Source organism: Coloeus monedula, assembly GCF_965178545.1.
Source record: "Coloeus monedula genome assembly, chromosome: 1".
NCBI lineage: Eukaryota > Metazoa > Chordata > Aves > Passeriformes > Corvidae > Coloeus > Coloeus monedula.
Genome location: NC_138781.1, coordinates 133,695,127 through 133,718,040, shown reverse-complemented (window position 1 = coordinate 133,718,040; position 22,914 = coordinate 133,695,127). Strand labels below are relative to the sequence as shown.

Genomic DNA, 22,914 nt, shown 5'->3' with positions numbered 1-22,914 from the left:
ACCATATTAGAGCTGCAACACTTGTTTTTATGGTCTAGGTTGCAAGGCTGGTGGCTTTTTTTTTTTCCTAGCAGTTATTGTCTTTTCCAAAAGACTAAGAATTAGGACTAGTTGCACATTCCTGTGTGCCACACTGAAAACTTAACATTCAAGAGAACATCCCTAGTTCTTAACTGCCCTTTTCTTTCATGGCACCCACTGGTGGGTGCACCTGTCCAGTGCAAGTGTCTGTGCTGGGTATTGTGCAACAGGCACCTCTGTGGTGTGAAGACCTCTCTGGAGGCTCTTTGTGTGCTCAGTAGGAGATCTGCAGGTTACCTTGTCAGCAGAAACTGGTGAGATCTCAAGGGTTAGGCAGGGGCTCAAGGAATTTTGAAAAACATCAATTTTTAATTTGTCCTTGTGAATTTCTTAAATAAGTTCCACTGTGGAAAAAATCAGCATGATTCATGAGATCACACTTTTGATACTTCTAGGCAAGCAAAGGACAGTCTGAGAAGGTGAAGTGTTTTCCTTGAATATACACTAGCTGGAATGTGACTCAATGCCTTGAAGTGCTCCATGGCAGACTGTTCTGCTGGAAAGCAAAAGTACTTCAGTCCAATGGTATCATTTGTTTGTTGGAAATACCTTTTCTACAAAAGAGTAATGTATGTGGACTATTGTCAAATGAGAATTTCTCACAGAATTTAAATGACCAAACTCTTTGGTTTTCTGCTTTTGGCAAACTATGTGTGCCAGGAACTATGCCTTAGAATAATTTAACACTAATATTACACTGACTCAAAGCATGTCTACGAGCAAGAATTATATATTTTTTCACTTTGGCTAAGAATTTAGTTTTATTTTTAGACGAATACTATGGTTTCTATTTTCAAACACAGACTTTGAATTTTGCAAAGATCTAATATTTTTTACTTTTCTTTTGCCTTTAATATTTAGCACTTATCTACTAATAAATCTTTGTTCATTAAGTGCTTTATAATTGCAAAATGTTACATGATAACTCGCTACGAACAAACAGAATTTTAAAAAGAAATCCTGGAAAACAGAGTGTTTTATAAAACCATCACAACTTAACTGACATCAAACTGATGCACAGTACAGTGGTTAGTGCTCTAGTATGACTGAACATATGGGAGAACTTCAGATGATAAAAATTGCTCCAGATAGGAGATGTCAAGGCACAGTTCTCAATGCTGAGGCAACTCTATTTACTCTTAGCTGCTGTGGGTTCCACGTCTATGTCCAGGTCTGAGAGAGCACAGTAGAAGAGCATCTGAACATACTTCGTTGTTGTAGCTGTACTGGCAAAAATGTGAGACAGAGTTATAATATATCCTAGACATGCATCTGGATTTTGAGGATTTGAAAACACTACACAGATATTAGGAAAATCTTAAAACACCTTAATCAATTGAATTAAGCATATGTTATAAATAGCTAAAGGCAAAAGAAGTCAATAATCAAACTGAAAGTCTTGTTTAATCAGACTTCATCAACATTTTCACTGAATTTATAGCTGACTTGATTTATTCAAAATGAATAAAAATATTAAAGATATCCTTTTCAAGACTGCCTGAATTTGAGGACTGGCAACTACCCTTCAAGACAATAATTAATTATTTCATTGTTTCTGAAAATCTGTGGTCTCCTCTGATTTGGATGTTCCATTCCTTGGATGGAAAGTGAAGAAGCAAAGATGTTCTGGTATTTCTGCCTTCCAGGGTGTTAAAAAGTACAGATTTAGTATTCACAATCCTACACGGCTTTTATTGAGCCACCATATTGAAATGGTTCAACACCACAAATATCAGATGACCACATTACATCCACATATGGGACTGTTTTGTACAGGTAAGCATGGTTTTGTTTCCAGGACCATGTGATGAAGCAGATGATCTCAAACATGCCACATACCAAAGCATAGCAAAACTTCATAAAGAAAAGGATTTTAGGATAATTTATTCTCTCTTTCTTCTCACCAAGGTTTCAGCATGGTGACTAGGACGTGATGTTGCTTACCAGAGAGCCAAAGTAGACATCTAGGTCGTTTTTCAACTGGCAGATACACTCCCAAATAATATGCAGGAATGCCTGAGAGGGCAATACCAACGCCAATAAGGGAATTGATTGTGTCACTGTAGAGAGGCACTATGACCAGGAAAAGGGAACACAAACAGTATACTATAGGGAAGAAGAGGCTAAGCTGTGGAGACATAAAAACCAAAAAACAAACAAAAAAACCAGCATTTGTTAAAAGATGCAACAAATACTCTACTGTAAAAATTCAGGCTTTGCAGATTAAAGTCAGACATGTCAATAATAAAAGTATGTACTGAATCTTTTGACTGCTTACAGTCAGTATAATTTGTTAGCTTCGGTGTACACTGCTGAGAGCCTCTTATTTGGCACACATCTGAGCATTTGACTATTTCATTTTTTTCAGGCCTGCATAAACCCAGTTCCTTTACAATTAGTAAAAGATCAACCTTTGAAAAAAGTACTTTAAAACTGAGCAGTAATGGCTATCTTTCTCTTCAACTTCAGTTCTGAATTTTTAAGGGTAATTTTGATTGGGAACTACCTCACTAGACCTTTAATTACCACCTTGATGCTGTAGAACTAATGGACTGATTTACAACCATTTTGTGTGGTCACTTAAAAAAATATCATACCACAAACAAGGGAAGTTGGGCCACAAAGCTGATAAGAAGACTGGAGCACCTTCCCTACGACAACAGGTTGAGAAAGTTGGGGCTGTTCAGCCAAGAGAAGAAAAGTCTGCATGGAGACATCATAGCAACCTTCCAGTGTCTTAAGGGGGCCTACAAGAAAGCTGGAGAGGGATCCTTCGTCAGGAACTGTAGTGATGATAGGACAAGGAGTAATGGGTACAAACTGAAAGAGGGGAAATTTAGGTTAGGTATTAAGAGGAAATTCTCTACTGTGAAAGTGGTGAGACATTGGAATAGGTTGCCAGGGAGGTTGTGGAAGCCCTAACCCTTGCAGTGATTCAAGGCTAGGTTGGATAAATCCTTAGGCAACCTGGTATAGTGGGAATTGGCCCTGCCTATGGCAGGGATGGTTGGGACTCGGTGATCTTTAAGGTACCTTCCAAATCTTAACATTGAAGAATTCTGTGATACTATGGAAGTTTCGATAACCTCTTTATGAATTTATTTTTCACCCATTTTTTTTACTGTGTCTAGTAGTGAGCCCTCTCATGAGTCCAGGAGTTGACATTTGAATACCAGCTGAAATTGGTGAGAGTTTACTGGTATAAATACTTTTTTTCCCCTATAAAGGTTAAAAATGATGAAAACCAACTGCTACGTTTCAGAAAAGGAAACGTTGTATGTGGAGCTGTGGTGTTGAATAAGCTGGCAAATGCTGACAGGAATTAAACAGTCATTGTGTATAATCTGACTGTAATCCTTAGTAGAGTCAGAGGCAAAACTGCCAAAAAGGCAAGATTTAATCTTTATCTTCCACATATTTTGTAGGAAAGTTTGGAAATTGAGTGTGCACATGCTTCAGGAAAACTTGGTCTGCTGTGGAAAATTGGGAAGTTTTCTAGCAGGAAGTACTTAGGATATTTTATGCCTTTGTTTGAACCTTTTTTAAATTAATCAGAATGTTACACTTAAATGGAAAAAAATGTGTTTGTAAAAATGAGGCAGGAGTTTTGGAAGAGAGATTGACAAAGAAGATATGTTTGGGGGGTGTGAATTTTTAATTCTCTTAATTCTTACTGCATCACTGCAGAGCCAAAATGCAGGTCATGGAGCCAACAAACAGGAGCCAGTGCATGCTTCTGTGTGCCTGCTGTGTATTTCCATCCTTGCTTCCTGGACAATCACTGGATTAAAACTAGAAACAGGTTTTAGGCTCACTTTGTTTCTGTGCAGTCTCCCTGGCCTAAGTGATAGTCAAATGCTCTTGTAAGTCAATCATTAAACTTGCATTTTACTGTCTATGACCACTGTGCAGTGGGAGGGAACATTCAAAATATAATTGATTATTTAAGCTAACTTCTGTGTGAGCAGAATTGTGAACATTTATGGGCTTTGGAGGGATTTTGCTGTGTTTGTTAAATCACATAGGTTTGATCAGTGTTAACCTCTCTGGAGCCTCCATCACCAGCTCTACTGAGGTCTGCTATTCTTCCAGGATGGGCTAAGAACCCCAGAAATTTATTTATTCCTTATTTGTGTGGAAACAAAAATTATTATAAGTCTGAATGAAAGAAGAATAAATGGGATATATAATTTCAACCTCACAGCAAAACTACCAGAAGAGATGTTCTTGTGGACTCTAATGGGTTTTGCTCCTCCATCTTGTGTTTTGAGAGAATTTCTATGGCTAATAAATAATCTATAACGTAACTGGTACTGTTATGGTTGTGATATTAAAGATCATATAAACACATGCATTAGTTGGCTTTTAGAGCTTTCTTCCTGTCTTTTTTACTTACTTTAACAGGCCGTGGTCTATGTGGCTGAGTATATCTCAAATATATTAGTCCTGCAATAGACAGACCCACAAAGAGCCAGTAGTTGAAGCAGTAGTAATTAATAAGGAGGAAAACATCTTCCACAAGGAGATAAAGCAAAGTCATTAAACCCTAGAGATAATAAAAACAAAGACTTTTTAATGTGAAAATAAAGACAGAGTAAAATTGTAAACTGGCCTGTTTCCAACCTATTTGTATGGGCTTAGGATATCAGGTCCTTGAAAGAAGGACATGGTCCGCTCATAAATTGAGACCATTAGAGTAAATTTTGTGCCCTGCAGGTGTGCAATACTGCCTGCACAGAAAGACCTAAACCACCAGGAATTCAATGTCTATTTTAACAGATGAGCAGAAAGAACTTCCACTTTCCACATGAAAAATGTGAATGGTAAGAGAGTATAGATCATCTTACTACTGCAAACAGAATCCCTGTGAGAAGAGTCTTCATAATGAAATTACAATTTCTAGTAAATTATTCTATGTCAAACAGGATCAGTATGATAACCTATTCATAAATGATATATAACACAGGGCAATGGCAGACACCAAATAAAATGCACACTCAAATACATAGATTATTTATGAAAATTACTTCCACTAATTCTATAACTTATGGCACAATTGTGTGTCACAAGATCTCATTTGTATAGTGACAGCAGAAAAAAGTCAATAGGGCTATAGGCATCCAATGGTAGAAATTTAAGAGCTTTGTCACTTCTGTAAAAACTAGAGTTGTAGAACATCAACCTGTGGCAGGGTCAGAGAGATGTTCCTGACATACTCTCCTCCAGTGACACTCTAAAAGCTCACACTAAAGACTTAAACAGCTCCTGTCTCTACCATTACATATTTAGCCATTCTCGGTTTTCTCAGCAATGCTATTGTACTTCTCACTAATATTGTTTGGAGAGTGTATGAACATGAATCAAGCCATTCTCTTTCCCACCCCCTCAATGAGTTTTAGAAGTTTTAGAAGTTTTGTGGGCATTTGCAGAAGATGTCCCCAGGGCAGGAGAAGCCCATGAGAAGTCCAGGGCAAAGCAGAGATGTTTTACCCGAGGTCCAGACCCCAACTGCCCCAGCCAGGCATGAGGCTGAGGTGTCACTTACATTGAACAGGAGAGCAGGGACTGGTGTGAAGCACTTTATGTGAATCAAGCTCAGACTGACAGGGAGGTGTCCTTCCCTGGCTCCAACATAAAAAAGCCTAAAAAAAGACAAAGGGAGATCAACCATACAGCCAAGGAATAGCTTTTTGCTTCCTGACAAAGCAAAGAAATAATTCTTTTATTACTCTGTTGTAAGTGCTGCTCTCTTCTCAAGTGGCTTTGGTTTATCAAACGGTGCTGATCATGAGAAGATGTCTGATTGTAACAATCTCTCCATCATAAACAAACAACTTGACATGGTAAAAATTAACTGTGTCACTTTTACCAAACAGCAGTAAAGAATGCTGATTAACAATACATGATTCCTTTTCAATTATTTAAAATAAATGTTATATTTCATACCGAGATGCTGCAATAATTGAAGAGTTTAAGCCACTATAGCAAGACATGGCCACTGCTATAGGAATTATCCACTTGGCATGACTAAGGGTTTCACCTCCAAATGTCTGTAACAGAAAAAAAATAATGGTGAGGCCTACTATGTTAAGCATATGGATAATCCTGAGGAATTCTCATGAAAACACAACAGCCCAAATGTAGTGTCATAGCCCATACTTTTTTATGACACCCAATAATGACTTGGGAAATGAGAATTTGAAAAAGCTGATCAGTATCAAAATAAAAATTGCAGATATATTAAAAAAGATTTCAAAAAATTCTAAGCCTAGATTAAGTCATTGATGGAAAAGAAGATGATGTATTGGCGTTAAAGTATTCCTACAAATACCGACTGTAGTAATCCATGAATTATCATTTGACTTCTGTATAAAATATTGCTAAGGTTTTAAGAAACATTTCAGTGCACACTTCTGCATTGAAAATATTGCTGTGGTCCTGCAGCGTTAAAAGTTACGCACTGTACATCAGAATGATAACAAAAAAACCTGGTTCTCCTACCACCCAGACTTTCTACAGATCTTTGATCCTGGCAAAAGCATCTTTCCTATGATGTAGTGCTAAGAGCAGGATTTACAGAGCATGTAAGAGGATTTTTCAAGAGCAGATTTATTGGATACATTCTTGATATGCACCTTCTAATATACCGGTACTGTTACATGAAAAAAAATGTTTTAAGCTGCCTTCAGCATGACAGTATTTCAGCTGTTTGCCAAGTATGCTACCTAAAATTTTCCTGTAGTGTCCTTTGTTTGGGTTATGTTCCACAACTTACCACAGCCACCGCGTCACTTGTGAGGAGAGCTGACATGTCCAACACTACATAGTATGCTATATTAGTCAACAAGTAAATAATAGCTACAATAGGCATTGAAATTGCAATAGAAAGAGGTAGATTCCTGCAAAAGGAAAAAAGAAAAATTTTTTCATGTTATTTAAATGAGAAATACTTAAGTGGAAGATTGGTCCCTGGTTCAAACATTTGTGAATGATACCTCCATCATGTCTTGTAATCCATCATTTTGAAGCACAGGGTTACAAAATAACATGCAGCCATATGTGAAACAATCCCATAAAAAGCTTAGTTTTTTGCTTGAGTGTCTGTCGTAAGTTTTAAAAAAAAAAACTTTAAAACATTCATACATGTAAATTTAATATACTGAATTACATAATATGAAGCAATTTAAGAGAGCACTGAAAAAATGAGATTTAAATGCACTCTTAGGTATTTTCCTTTTCTGACTCATAACCTACACATGTCCCAAGACAAGGTGGACTATATCAGCTTGAGTGGCTGATGCACACCAACTACCACAGGGCTGACATCCCTACAGAAGGGAGGAGATGATATTTGCCCATGAAGAGTACTGCTGAAGATCACATCATAAAAGCCATAAATCTGACGCACTCTCACTCTACGGGTGGCAAAAGATGTCTTGGAAAAATAATTTTGTCTAACTGAAAAGAAGTAGGGAGTTTTAGAGGGCTAGACAGACCTTTGCTTTTCCTTGCTTTCAGCAGGGATTTGTTCTCCTTCTTTAAAAATTGTAGTCTGAAGTGTAAGATGTAAAATACATATATATAGGTAAATGACTCATTAGTGTGATAAAACTGATGAATGGGCACAATAATCAGAAGGAGTTCTCCTACTTACTCCCTCGTTTGAAAAGAATAAGGTTTTGGAGAGAAAATAATTTGACTAATTTCCAATCAGAAACAAATACAGAGTGGCTTGTCCTGCCATCACCTGCCAGTGATTCAAAGGAAAGTGATTCATGTGTTTACCTCTCAGGATTCTGCATTTCCTCGGTGACATAGTTGAGCGTGTCCCATCCTGAGTAGGAGAAGAGGGCAGAGTAGAGAGCCAGGGCGATCATTCCTGGGTTTGTTGCCGAGCCCTCGAATGGAGCTCTCAGGTTTTCTGTTTCCCCTGTACAAATGGCAGGTGCCAATTGCCTGTTACATTTCAAGGATTACAACTTAGAAGGGCACTACACCTGAAGAGTCAGCTAACCAAAAGGAAATAACCCCCACTGCATCCAACAGCATTACTGTATGTGAAAGTGCACAGCTTACATTTTTATTTAACAAAAAGAAGAGTTTCAGTCAGGTGTTCAGACAGCTACACTTGCACAGGGAGAAAACAGAACACATTTTCCCATGTTTGTTATTTGGATGTGACTTTTGTAATTCTACCAGATTTCACAGAGTCCTCTTCTGGCATTACTGCCAAGCCTACCGAAGGAGGGAGCCGTACCAAGGGCATGCACTACTCTGCCAGCCAGGATGAGGTACTCGGCAAACCCAATTTCAGTTCCTGAATCTGTCACAGTTCTTCCTAAAATCGGTGCTTTTATTTTCCAGATGAATCAGCGGCCACTAGAGGGGGACCTCCTGTAGGCATGGTTTTCAGGGGGATGCTCTGACCCACAAGGGTGTTCCCCAAAACTAAGAGATGAGACTTAAAAATCTTTCTTTTAAAAATTCTGCTGTAGTTTAGCAACATCGGTTGAGATGAGAACCTGCAGAATGCTGCAAAATAGGCGAAATGCTAATGAAACTGCATAAGCCTCCACTGCCATCCTGGAAAGGGGAAGAAAGGCCTTACTGAGTTTGCAGAAGGAAAGTCTATTATCTAATGCAAATGGAATTGGGTTAAGTATTAAGGGAAGACAGAAGCATGCTGAAACCTCAATTAGGAAAGAAAGTAATGTCTTTGTTGTAAAATGAAAGCACTGATTCAACTAAGGAGTTTATAGATACTACAAAGGCAATTCAGTCATTGAGGAGCAGGAGACAAGCAAAGAAGAGAAGCTATGAGATGTACACATACTTTGGAGAAGAAAATGGTTGGAATGCAAAAAAAAGAAAAATCCAAAATGATCAAGAAAACCTTTTTGGTATTTTTTTGCTAAAGACAGCTCATATTCAAAATCAGATATATTCAGAGCATTTTAACACAAGAAGTGTATCCAGGCACATCAGAAAGAATATGGCAGGGCTAAAACATCATAACTGTTCTTCTCATTAAAACAGCTGCTGACCTTAAGAGTCATTGACCTGGTCACAGCTTCCTCCAGAAGTCTACATTATTCCTCCTCCCAGTCCTTCCTGTATTTAAGTGCTCAGTTCTGCTTAAACAAAGCAGAGATGAGACCTTTACTACCAGTAAAAGCTCTCAGCATTTTGTGTTCCTCACCATAATGTTTCCTCTGTGCTTTAACCCTCCCTGACCCCACAGAGCAATGCAGAGGAAACAAAGTGGGCTGTATGTGGGACCAGAGGGACAAGCCCCTGGGTCCAACAGCACACCGGAGGCAATTTGAAAGCAGAGGCAACGCTGCTACAGAGCTGACACCACAGAATCACACCTTTAAAAAACTGCAGCAGTTTTATGAGGGGAACTACTCCTTCATGCAACTGTGGCCCTTAAGCAATGCTGCTTCCCTGAATCTTCACGTCCCTGCCCTTAGGACTGGGTTTGGTTGTCCAGGTTTCTTTAGACTTCAACCAACTGGTGACACCTGATATGCACAGATAATGGCTTATCAAAAAAGCTTTCTTAAAGTCTGGTGTAGCTGCACAGTGTAACAGCTGAAGCATCTGCAGCCAAGGAAAGAAGGAGGCTCGCAAACAAGAAAAAGCCAGCATGCTCCTTAGGTTTTATAAGCTAATTTAGCAGGAGAAAAAGATAATTCCTAAGCTGAAGAGGGGAAACCATCTTTATTTCAACTGAGTAAAGATAAAATGGCTATGCAATTTAAGAATTTCAAAGGAAATAAAAATGTAAAAACCTTAGTAATCTAAGCAGCAGAACTAGAACTGGAAGAGACTTCACTGTGGCAGAGGCCCAAATTAATAAAAGCAAATCTATTGCCATATGCAAAGATCAGAGAATCATAATAAACTACTCTCCAGGTTTTCAGTGTGTTCAGTTCAGCCCAGTTATTGCTGAGAGGAGGTGGTTCATCTGCCCTGTGACGCCTTACAGTAACACCATACCACAGTGATTCACAGAACTGCACTGTTACAGTCTTCTCTGTTTCTAGGAACAAACATGCCCTCTCCCAAATCCCACCTATGATTTACCCTCTCTGATCCTCTCCCTGGGCAAGGTGCTGTGGCCAGGGGTGGTGCTGGTGGGGTGAGGTGGGGGGAGAATGGTGGTGGTGGGAACTGTGAGGAGCAATGCAATTTCTGTTTCACTGTTCTGTTCTAAGACTGGTAGTAATGCCTAAGTCAGACACCAAGGCTGACTTTAAACTAGCCAGCAGGAAAGTGATATTAATTCAGCTGCTATTTGCTATTCAGACCAAGCAGCACAGAATTTGGCCTGAATAATTAGCCCCCGATTGCTTAACAAGCCATAAAATAGATGTGATCTTCCTATCGCAGACTTTTTTTCCCCAGAATAAACAACACTTCATATGTAAGTCTTAAGGATCTCCCTGCATGGATTTTGAAACTCATATATGGTTCATTTCATAGAATTTAGATAAATGAAAATTATTCTTACCTTTACCAATTTTGTAAAGTCCAACAGATATCACCAAGATAAGAGCCATAACTTTTGCATATGTGAAAACATCTTGTACACGGGTACCCCACTTCACATTAACACAATTAATAAATGTTAAGGAACCTGCAGAGAAAAAGAATATGCATGAAAGAAAAGTCATATTTCAAATCCATCTTTCCAGATACTACTCCTCTTTCAAGGAGTAAAACTGAATCAAATTTTACCACTTCAGGACCACCCAGATTTATTAAGATGAAATACCGGGTTTAAAATTTACACAGTGCTTTTCTGAAGAATACTGTTTTCATGACAGTAGGTAAGACAGAACACATCAGTTTTTGAATTTTAGAGCTAACTCCTTCTCCTTTTAAATAATACTTAAATTTTATTAAACCAAACAGAGTTGTTCACATGCAAATGATAGTATTTCTTTATATCCTGTATATCACAGATTCCTTCATGCTGAATTAAGCTCTAGTTTAGGTACAGAATAAGGACAACTTCTGCACAGAAACAGTCTGGATGCTGTGGACAAGATACTGCACTGAGCCAGGGCATTATGCTATTACTCTGTGCTAATGGCTTAGAAGTTGTGTCATTCACTCTTTGGCCCTGAGTTTTGAAGATTGCATAGCACTTACAGAGTTCTCTCAAGTCCCAGTTTTGACAGAATCTCACAAAAATAACAAAGTAGTTGGTTGCAAAGAGCAGGTGGGATCAACCTGTTTTCCTTTCCTCCTTTTGTTTTGTCCCCTTTGTTTGTCCCAGGGGCTGAGCCATGTGCCCATCTGCTCTCACTCTAGCACACACACATGGCATTACAAGCAACTTCTCCCTCTTGCAACCCCGTAATTCAAAACAGAGACAGATGAGGAAAGGTAAGGGTATGCATTGGTACCAGCTCCTGGAGTAGAGAGCAGAACAAACATGGCATGGTGGCCTAGAGCGCTCTTAGGTGTGGATCAAAGTGGGCTATTTCTTATCTAGAAGTCTTGTTGGTCTTTGCTTCTGTTTCCTCCACCTGCCTATAATCTATACTTCAGTTTTGAAAGGAAGAAAAAGGGTTTTGTAATGCTCAAAATGAAAATAATTTAGAAATCATTCTATATCGTAAAGACACTAGCATGCAACCACACATGCTCAAAGAACTCCTTGCCTTCATTTTCATAAATGAATCTGTGTATGTGACAGTGTCCTATCAGCCAGTTAGGCCAGTGAACCACAGACATACATGTATCTTTAATCAGCAGTCACAATTTCTCCCTGCCAAATTGTTGTAATTCTCCTCTCCCCTCTAGTAATCCCAGCCCCAAACACAATACAGCTGAATAAAAGATTATTAGTTTCTAAGAACATGTTTTAGATAGGGAATAATTATTTTCACAGAATGCAGAGAAATAGAAATTTGGCCACATATAATTACAGTTCTTAACTTCTAGCAATCACTACTTACATATACACGCAGCTGCAATCAACCTCACTGCATCATACGGCGGTTCACAATGGGGAAAAACTGGCTGAACAATATAGTTAGCAAAGGTGATTGCTATCACTGCCTGAGTTGTTGGTTCGATAATTAGCAAGGAAGACCAGAGTCTGATGAAGGCCACAAAGGCCCCAAACGCCTCCAGGATATAGGCATAACTGCCTCCAGATTTCACGATGGATGTTCCCAGTTCAACATAACACAAAGCTCCAAACAGGGAAAAAATCCCACCTAGCGCCCAGATGACTAGAGAGAGTCCATAGGAAGCACTGTACATTAAAACACCTCTGGGTGATACAAATATCCCAGAGCCAATCATGTTCCCTACAATTAAAGAAACTCCATTTAGTAATGTGATTTCTTTTTTCATCTGCACTTTTTCACTTGTCTCTGCCATAGTGTCCGTTTCAGCTTTTGCATTCTTAGTTCTGGATTTTTTGTCGCAGCATATTTGCCAAGGGGTTGGCATTTTCAAATCACATCACCTGAAAACAAGAGGAGAGAACATCTTTTGTAATGCATATGGCACCAGAGACATGGATAAAATAATTAATGTACAGGGCATAAATGATACAAAGAACAACTATTTCGCCTGCTTTTGTCTTGCAGTCCAGGAATAGCACACTAGCGAATTTTCTTCACTTTCACAACTGCATACCTTTTCAATGGGTAAATATGAGGCCACTGTCCTTGGTTATAGATTCTAAAACTTTTGTTAACAGTTCACTATTATTGTTTGTCTTGAATTGTAATTCTATGTTATGTTATTGAAAATATTTTAAGGAAGAAGGCGACACTGTACCCCTGGAAACATGTTCTAATACAGCTGGAGTGTCCACTACAAGAATACCTCTTCCTAAATTTTGTTCTTATCCCAGAAAGAATTTTATTTCATTATTATTTGTTTCATCAAATGACATTCACTTGAAAACTGTTCTGCTGGAGAATACCAGAGAAAAGACAGAAAAAGATCCTCCAAACCTCTAATCTCACAAGGTAAATGTAAATATGAGGGTAAAAAAAGTTTTAGCTGCTCCTAGAAATGCGATTGCTGCTCTAGTGAACAATGCAGCTTGGTTAGCTATTAACCTCACTTGACTTCTCAGGAGAAGCCAGTAACATTCATAGGGGTCTGGAACACTCTGTCCTGGAATGCTTCTGTATACGAGAGTCCAACAAAACATGCCTTAAATGCATCTCCCTCTGGTGCTTGTAGGACAAGATCCAAGTATGCTGGGAGCTGGGAAAAACGCCCTAACTGCACAGCTGCATGGATCAATCAGCCTTGTGCACACATGCACAGCTCTGGGGCTGGGGTCCCTGGGGATGAGGAACCCAGGACTGCAGTGACTGCCTCAGCTCTTGGGTCCTGCTGATGTATGAGGGTGCTTAGACCAGCGGCTAATTTTTGGTGCCTGTCTCAAAAAACATTTGTTTCTCCTTCCCTTCCCCCCTCCACACACACTCTAAAGCACTTCTAAAGATAACTTCCTCAAAATCCTATGACCTAGATCCAAGTTCATTGAGTAGAACAAAGCTCATCCATGCAACACTGGCAAAACACACGTGATTACAAATGTTTACACATTACATTTGGTTCACAATTTTATGTTGTTAAAATGTGGGTCAATGGCCAGTTTAAAACAATCTGGCCTACCCAAACTTCCTGAAAGGTTTGCTTTCCTTTGTAAAGTATGACTGTTTTAGCAACCCTGAATATAATTCTGTGTGTTCCTTCCCAGCTTTTTTGATGCAACTCGCTTTCCTAATTGATCAAATAGCAAATGAGGCCTGATGAGTATTAAAAATTAAAAGATGCCAAACTCTCTTTGAAGATTAAATGCTTTTCTCATCCCAATGGCACTTTCTCTAACTGCAGGAACACTGTGGGAACACTGGAATAAAGTTAAATATTAACTCTTGTCGTAAGTGTCCAAGCATGACTGCAGTCTCCCATTTTTTTTTGCTGACCTCCTCTTCATACACAGGTGACTCCTCTTACTTCTCACATCATCCTCTCTGAATAAAAAACATCATCCTGCTTTGCAGAGAGAAACTTCATGCATCCAACACACCATTGATATATCTTCCTTTAAATTCCTGATAAGCCTTACCTATTTCCTTCTGTGTGACAGAAAAGAGGAAAAAGTCACCCTCCCCACCCCAAAATACAGGCCAATACTTCCAGAACCCCTGTCTCCATTTCTGTTCTCAATGGCTACGTGAAATGTTGTCAGAAGCCCCTCCCACGGCGGCTGTCCGGAGAGCTCATCATGATAACAGCATGCTAAAAATCTGGGCATAATTCTGTATTAATACAATTTTTCCAGCATAGCTAGTTGAAAATCAACTTGTGCTTCTTATGCTTGATCTAAGATTTTTTTAATACCTTTTTTTTCAGATTTTTAAATGCAAGCTCTGGCTGTGAGCTGAAATGCACAAATATTTCAGTGGGTGCAGCTCAAAGGATGTGAGAATTTAAAATGCAGTTGTTACCCAGGTGATGTGAATGTGGAGCTATGCAAGTAGTGATCAAACCCAGTGTCTATCCTGAAATGAAGTCTCACTGATAAGTGAGATACAGTTATTTTCCTGTAAAAAAGAATACATCAAGTAATTGGCAGCTACAAGTAACCTGCATACGTGGTATCAAACCTGAACTTTGACGTCTGGTACAGATGGCCTGGTAGCTAAAGGGAGTTTGATCATTTAAACTGGCAGTGCTTCTAAAGCCTAGTAGCACTTTTACAATCTGCAGCTTTCAGGAGAGCAAAAAGGTAAAGGTTAAATTATTTCCTTACGTATCACAATGTTTTGCATATTTTTCTCTTATCTCTTGTGCCACCAAAAGATTATTTCTGTTTTCTGAAAATGTGTAACTGGAGCTGTGTAGGGAAGTATTTCTTCCATAAATGACAGTGGATGAAACCATTACGGAAGAAAACCAATTAGAAGAAACAGTTCAAAATTCAGTACTTTGAGAGATGTCATATTAGCAAAACTTTTACCCAAACCCTCAGGTAAGTCCACAAATAGGTATGGCCTGAGAATCAAAGGATGAGAGATACAGTTTCCATAACCAAGATGTGCAAATTCACTGTAATTAATTTATATAACCTGAAAGTAGAAATTTTTGAAGAAAATACTTTAAACAGCTTCTGCCTGTCTTTATTCTCCAAGACAACCACAGTATTTCCAGCAGCTTTGACAGTGCACTGATTTCATTCAGTGCCATCACAATGTTGAAGCAGTTACTGATTTCTTTAATCAGGTCTGTGTCTTAAATAAACAAGAAGCACTGAGTCGTGACTCATGCTAGTTCTCAGCAAAGCCCTCATGCTATTAAGAAAATTAGTGGAATATAGGAAATAGCTGCATGTACAGATGTCCCTATATAATAGCAAAATAATAATTTTTTTGTAAAGTATATAAAGAATTTACTGCTGTTACATTCCAGGCAGTGATGAAAACTATTTGTGGATATGCCCAGTGCCTGTTGGCTAACTCTTTATCTCATTAATAACTTCTGCTATTTTGTTCCTACTGAACCTGGCCAATAGTCCTGTCCTACTGTTGTCACTGTCACTTCATCCTCATGCCACCATCTGCCCTTTCTGGGACCATCACTGATGCTTCTGCCTCAAACTGGTGTGCCAGGAAGCTTAAGCTGAGAAGCTTAAGTGTTCAAGAATGTTTCAATAGCTCTTCTGCATAATTTTGACATTTAGGTCACATTTTGAGGGTGCACATAATCCAAGTGAGAGCCAGCAGAAGCTACTAACTGAGAGAGCTTATTGGAAACTACCATCAGAGCTGTAAGAAGGTGATTTCTTACAGGAGAGGCCATTTTCAGTTGTAAAATCCTGTATTATAATAGATGACAAATACTTACAGTGAATCTTCTAGCATTCAGAGTGGCTTCCCGAGACCAGAAAGTTTTAGTTTATGCAGTAATTAAAAAACTGAGGTTCTTTGCATTCTGCTTTAACATGGTTTGGTATTGTGATGATAAAACTTTATGGCAGCAAAAATACCAGTACAGGTATTTTAGTAACTCTTGAGCATGAAGCCTGAAGAGCAAAGCATAAAAGCTTCCTGATGCTAAGGAAGCTCCTTGCTCTCTTGGCCCCATGGACTGTGACAAATAGAAAGAGCTGCTGGTTTCTGGAATCACTGTGCCAGTGTGCCTCAGAGACCACAGCAGGCTGAATGACACAGCTGCCAACTCTTGCCTTTGCCTTTTTGTCAGCGAGTGAGCTCTGTTACAGAACTTCAGAACCCTATTTTCATGCAGGTCTTCCTTTTTCCTAGGGGCTCTCTCAATAAATGGAGGGAAATTTTCCTCTGAGGGAAAGCACAAGGCCTTGAGAGCCCAGACAGCCATAATGGCCCTAAATTCTTTGCAGCTTCATGTTTAACTCCCAGCTGTGTGTGCAAAGAGCAATAGAAAGGACCTTGGAGACCAACACCTGAGAAGTTAAAGGAAACAGTAACACAGGTGATTCTCAATAGCTCATTTCTTAAGCCACTGCCAAAAGTCATACGAAAAAGTGAAGAAGGGACAGGTTGATAGTAGTTGAAAACTAGAGCTGAAATCAAAGACAGTTCTTCCATATTACTGTAGGGGTGGTTTGGCAGGGCAGGATTTTCTCAGACACTTCCCATTCTTCAGGGGTCTACAGCTCATGAGTGATTGCTTCCTTCTTAAGGAGGTAATTGATGATTCAGCAAGGCTTGGTCAGGGAGTGCTTGTGTGCTTCCACAGGAACTCACAGACTTGTGAAGTCTTATGAACAGCTCCATAATCTTCCAGAGGGACTGAGACGCCTCTATTTGTTAGAGCATTTTGAAATTCTCATCCTTTAATTCAAGAAATATTAGTAAATCAGTGAGGTCTCAGAGATCAATTATTGTTGCCTTCAGCAGATTCTGTTAGAAGCTGAGTGCATTTAGAAAGTTAACTCCTATGAAAGATGTTGCAACATGCTGGACACCAAATTTACTCCTCATTTCAGGGTCTTTTGGTGAATTTTGTCTACCTCCACATAATTTCTCAATAATGAGTGTGCTATGCCACTAATGAACCAGGAAAAGTCAAACCAGCTAGGAAAACTGGTAAGCCCCCAATATTTTCTAGTTTCAGTCAGAAAATTAGAGAGATTAAGAATCACATTTAAAATTAAAATCTAGCACATTTTAATTATGTGTATTAGAAATCAATGTGCATGTAGAAAGCAATTGTAAAAGTCATGAGCAATCTCTTATTTTCTCCAAGTACATTCTGGGCAATATTCTCCTGCCTGTAGAATACTGACCAAAAGTTAAAAACCCCAAACATATACATTTATATTAATAGCTATTGGAACATGAAATCAGATGAGCAAGCAGTTTTCAACATGACCAAAAATGCGTAGTTCAAACTTCAAAACACTACTACTGAGTATGAGCATGGACAGGTCTCAAAGGGAGTATTCATGGCAGATTGTACTGCTGGACACTTCCCAACAAGGAAAGCAAACAAAACAAGATTATACAACGTCAGGAAATAGCATAAAATAAAAGCCTCTCAGAAATTATAATACTGAAAACTCAAAACAAAAAACTCACTTGGATCTCATCTGAAGCAAACATTTCTCACTCAATAGGAAACAAGCATATTTTGGTTTTCAAATTCTATGTTTATAAAGAATTTAATGAATCACACATTCACACGGTCCAAATGCATTACTATGGTCATAGACTGGCTTTCCCACAGGAGGAACTTGCTCCGCCCCCAGCACTCCATTCCCACCCCAAAGCAAATCACAGAGGAGTTTTGAGAGAAAAGCTCCTGTAGCCCAAATCCAAGGAAGGTATTAAAAGGAGAAGATAACAGCTTACCAGAGGGTAGGTAATATGCTTGCTTCCTTTAGCAGAAAGGCTGCTGTAATAGAACAGTGCCTCTCAGGCTGCTGCTCTAAATAAGCACCTCTGTTTCACTGGGATGGGTAAGCTAACACTCATGTATGTGAATAGCCTCTTCTCTCACTCTCCTTTTAGCCTTGCCTTACCTGCTATTTTTATTGCAGTAGTATGAATACTAAAATCAATGAGAGCTTTCAAGAAAGATCTCAGGCTCTCCTGCAATGTGGTTTCTCCAAACAGCCTCAACTGAGGTCATTAGCAGGCAGAAGCAAGCAACTGCTGCTCTCTATTCCTTAGAAAGTTGTGATAGAAATAGAACAAAAGGAAAGTTGGGGAAAAAAAATCCTTCATCCATGTGTACCTGAAACCATGAATAACATGCAATAATGCAGTCTAATTCCTTCTTGCTGATTTAGAAAGCCACAATGAGATTTTTACTAACACTACACAAAGATATTTATTCTGGTGGCATAACTTGCCAAATCAGAAAGACTTTCGAGTGGTATATAACTGAAAATCATAGATATTATTTAATTTCAAACAATAAAATGTTTTTCTGTTTTTTAAAAAAATGTATTTTCTTCTAAGTTTAACCTATGCATTGTTAAATATTTATCAACTCAATTATTTTTCTTATCTTCAGAATTATAGATCTGTGGCTTTTATAATAATTTATGACATGATGCATGAGAAACAAAACAGGCTGATCTGGTGTTAAGATCTTATTTTAATAGGTAAGCTTTAAAAAAAATCAAAGATAAAAATAAGCAAAGAAAGAAATTATTTACCCAGTGTATTCACTTAGTCTTCTGAAATAATAGGTTGTCCTACGATGTCCTTTAGCAAAGCCAGTATGGTATACAGCATAATATCCACTGAAACAAGTAAACATCCCGAAAATAAAATCTTCTGGGCAGAGGAAATAGTTAATGAATGCAAGAGCACTAACTTGGGATTTTTGTTTTCCGTGAAGAATGATGTACTCACGTGCCAAAGGGCATCTAGAAGGAGCTGATCCAGCAGGTCAAGAGTCTTGTCACTAGAGCTGAGGCATCAGATAACAGCACTTCATCAGACGGGACCATTAATCCACACAGGAAAGTCAAATATCTGAATCCAAGCACAGATATCCCTCCAATACGCCTCAGCAGTCCAACTAGAAAACAAGCAGGAGCATAGAATCATGTTGCACGTTCCATTCTGTAACCCACGGTGACCAAAAGGAATAATAAAAACAACACAAATCTTTCTTTTATAAGCCAGTGCTCCTCCTAGTTCTTAATTTTAAACTATATCTTGTATAAACATGTTTTTTGTGACAGACTGAGACAGCTATACAGTTAATGCTTACACAGAAATGGCTGTGCTTTCTTAAAACCCTATTTGAAACAGGTGTAGGACAAATTCTTTGAATAAACAGCTTTCCAGCTGTTTTATCTATAAAGGATGAGAGCTAAGTCTGCCTGAAAAGATTGCACAATTCCAGCTGCCTGCAAGTTTCTGGTTACGTACATAATAATGTAGCAAGAAGCATTTTGGCAACAGGATTGTTTTGCAGGGAGGTTGTTCCTTGTTGGACAGAGACGCTGAGCACCCTGTTCCTTAATCATGGCCTCTGTCATCTTAAAGTCTTCTTCTTCTGCCAGGGCAATAGTTAACAATATAGCAATATAGTTAACAAACTATAGCCTAAAGCCCAGAATGCATATTTTCAAGAATGCGTAATTACTTTCACTCTGAAATTTGAACTTGAGTTTGTCCTGCTTCTGATTTGGGGCACCAAACTGGTTTTCTGATTGTGTGTTATACTGAGGGACTCCGCTATCAGACCACCTTTATACTGTCCATATATCCTGCTTCTGAGCCAGCCCCAGCCCTTTGTTTCAAGTCTGTAGAAACTGCATGTTGGAACATGAAACAGAGCCTCTTCTTCATTAATGCCTCCCATATTTCTATTGGTCTGACCCTCACAGTTACACACTACTGGACATTTGCCATAGATTTACAGGAACAGCACATAAATCAACATTGAGCAATCATAAAGCAGGCACTGTGCATGAAAAGGATTTTTCTTGAACCTTTATTCTGTAAACACAAAATCTAGTTCCTTTGCCAAGGAAGATTACACTTAATCTTGCAATTTAAGTAACCAAGATGGATAATATAAAGAAGTGAATGTGACTGCTTTTGTTACAAGTTTTTCTTAGTAATTTTTACAGTATTTCAGGATTTGATAAGAATGTTTGTAGTGAGGCTTCTCCTGTACCAATTTACTGTTCACAGTAATTCTTCTGTGTGTCTTAGTTACATATAAACACATATTTCCTTATGGAACAGCAAAGTAAGGCATGCTTGCCTGAATAAACCTGTGGCATTTTCTGGTTTCCTGACCACACTTCCATTACTGCTCAGGAAGGCTTTTCATACTCTGCACTGGAAACAAGACTACTTCAATTATTTCCAGAACCCTCTTGATTCATACCATTTTCAGCTGCAGCAAACAGGTCAGTGGTACCCTTGCCAAGTCCTCTGCTTCCTCCTGTTCCTCAACTCTGCCCTCTGTGCCTCAGCCAGCACAGGCCCCTACAGTCCTCACCTACAACATACGCACTTACACTGAATCCTGACTGAAAACACACTGCCAAACACCCTCTACCATTAGCTGCAAGACTGAATGACAAAGGCCACTATTTGTGTCATCTTGGTAAAATCAGATCTTTACCTACTTTGCCATAAAGTTGATGCAGGACAGAACATAGTTCACAGACCAACAAACTTTTTCCAACCATGTTAACTTCAGTTATAGGAGCAGAACATGAAGAGCAGCCACTATTAAGTGACTAGGTGCTAAAATACCATACAAAATCTAATGCCAACAAGTGCAAAATAATATGTGTAGTCCTATGTTTCTATTTTCCCCCGTGTACATGTAAAAAGACATTTCTACATGCACATTTTGAAAGGCTTTCAGTGAGCTGTTACAACTCAGAGAAAAGCTTTTACTGTCAGTCTGAAACATCAGCAGCATTTCCCCTTGGAGTGAAAAAGCAGAAAAATCTGTTAGGAATTGCCATGAAGAAGTGAGGAATGTACAAAATACTGTTTAAACAACTCAAAAACAAGAGCAGTGTCAGACTTTGGCTCATATTGACTCTCATGTCTGCCACCTCCACACACCCTTCACTCTGCATGGCCAAGCACACAACCTCCACCTCTCATTCCTCATGCCTACCCCAGATCATTCTCCTTATGCCTTTGTCTGTATCCCTCAAGCCCCAGCTGTGGCTGTCCCCTCTCCCCTTTCACTCAAGGAAATCTGTGTGTGCCTAACATGTTGGAGAGGGCAGGTTGATGTTGCCCAGAGTGGTAGTGTCTGATGCCCTGGAAACATTCAAGGTCACACTGGACAGGGCTCTGAGCAACCTGATCTAGTTGAAGATGTCCCTGACCATGGCAGAAGGGCTGGACTAGCTGACCCTCAGAGGTCCCTTCTCACCTGAGCTATTCTATGATTGTACTCCATCACGGAGGGAGGCTCAGGGTCCAAGGAAAGAGGAGGGAGATGGGCTGGAGTTTTTCTACTGAGTGGTCTCAGGATTTCCTTGGAAGGCTGGGCTTTGGCTAGAATGCTCATGGCATTACAGATGCAGGTATATTCAGGGCTGGGGGTAAAAAACTACTTTTCCTGCAGCTGTGCCACCCCTGGGTGATGACACATGCAGAGGAGCAGCCCATAGTGATTGCAGCACTGTGACAGCACCATTCCTTAATGTGACTCCATAGGCCACATTTATCATTGTAATTAAGGGACTCCAACCTAGTTCTGTACTGACAGGCAAGAGTCAGCAAGGAGACTTTGAAAGCAGCAGGATGCTCTTTTCCCTCACATAGGTGTCTTACAGTGGGTCCTCAAGGAAGTTCCTAATACATGATGAATTTTGGACACATACTGAAGAAATGTTACTTTGCTACCTTGCGTGACACAAACCCTTTTTGAAGCAATGGTAATAATCAACAGATGTGGCTTAAAATGTGATGTGCAGTGAAACACACAGTTCTGGCACCAAACTCCCACTGGCATGGCTGGCACCTTTCCTAAGACTTCTGCCCACTCAACATCATTAGGTCTGCTCTAGAAAAAGCACAGCAATTCATTGCACCATGGTCCTGGTTTCAGCCATCTAACTTGAATTTTACAGCCTCCAGAGAGAAGCAGTATAAAAGGCAAGTACCCAGTTTATGTCAAAAACTTACTTTATTAAAAACAACTTTAAACCCCTCCTATCCAATAAACTATACACTGTATTCTTGTGATTCAGTTCACAAAATCATAAAGATATTTTAAAAATTAAGCTGTTGCAACTAGTAATGACCACACTGAAACTTGAATCATTGAAATGGGGCCGACCTCACATCTCCATAGGTTTTGAAATAGTGATCACTTAGAATTTTTCATTTATCTGCTCCTTTTTATATGGTAATTTAGGTAGATTTCACCATTCTTGTATGTGGACTTTGGATTTTCCCATATTTTAGATAGTCTGAGCAGAAATTGTAATTATTTATTAGTGCCTGCAAAAATAATCTGCCTGTGCTGTACAAAAAAAGACCAGTAATTTTTTAACTAGTTTTGAAGTCACCTAGATAAAGTCACTAAGGTCTTGTGAAATGAACTGAAAAAAATACCACATACCTTTTCCTCTCAGCTGGCCCCATTTGTGCCTCAACATGTCAGCACCATCCTTCAGACAAAAAAGGACAGCAGAGAGGTTATCCGGAGAAGGTCAAGGCAGGTCATAGCAGAAGAGACCCCTGCACATTACTTCCAGCATGGCAAGGCAGGGCATGATTGATCTTTGTACATACCCAACTACTGTTCATTATGTAAATACCAAAAATAAAACTGAGTTAGAAGTTTGATCCA

At 39.1% G+C, this 22,914-nt stretch overlaps 1 protein-coding gene across 3 annotated transcripts; it reads right to left on the bottom strand.

The window, feature by feature from the left end:
• Window positions 1–219: 219 nt before the first annotated feature.
• On the bottom strand, window positions 220–22,807 carry LOC309572878 (Y+L amino acid transporter 2-like). Of its 3 annotated transcripts, XM_082281408.1 has the most exons (11): window positions 22,684–22,807; window positions 18,978–19,146; window positions 12,054–12,571; window positions 10,598–10,723; window positions 7,867–8,011; window positions 6,857–6,980; window positions 6,028–6,131; window positions 5,627–5,723; window positions 4,478–4,627; window positions 2,026–2,209; window positions 220–1,302 (listed from the first exon to the last, which is right to left on the bottom strand). In XM_082281408.1, the coding sequence occupies exons 3-11, from the start codon at window positions 12,553–12,555 to the stop codon at window positions 1,211–1,213; spliced, it is 1,524 nt and encodes a 507-aa protein (XP_082137534.1). In that variant the 5' UTR covers window positions 12,556–12,571; window positions 18,978–19,146; window positions 22,684–22,807; the 3' UTR covers window positions 220–1,210. The 3 variants fall into 3 exon arrangements, with proteins under 3 accessions (XP_082137534.1, XP_082137533.1, XP_082137535.1); XM_082281407.1 differs by lacking the exons at window positions 18,978–19,146; window positions 22,684–22,807 and adding an exon at window positions 18,779–18,974; XM_082281409.1 differs by lacking the exons at window positions 18,978–19,146; window positions 22,684–22,807 and adding an exon at window positions 18,779–18,792 and having other exon boundaries at window positions 12,054–12,594.
• Window positions 22,808–22,914: the final 107 nt, after the last annotated feature.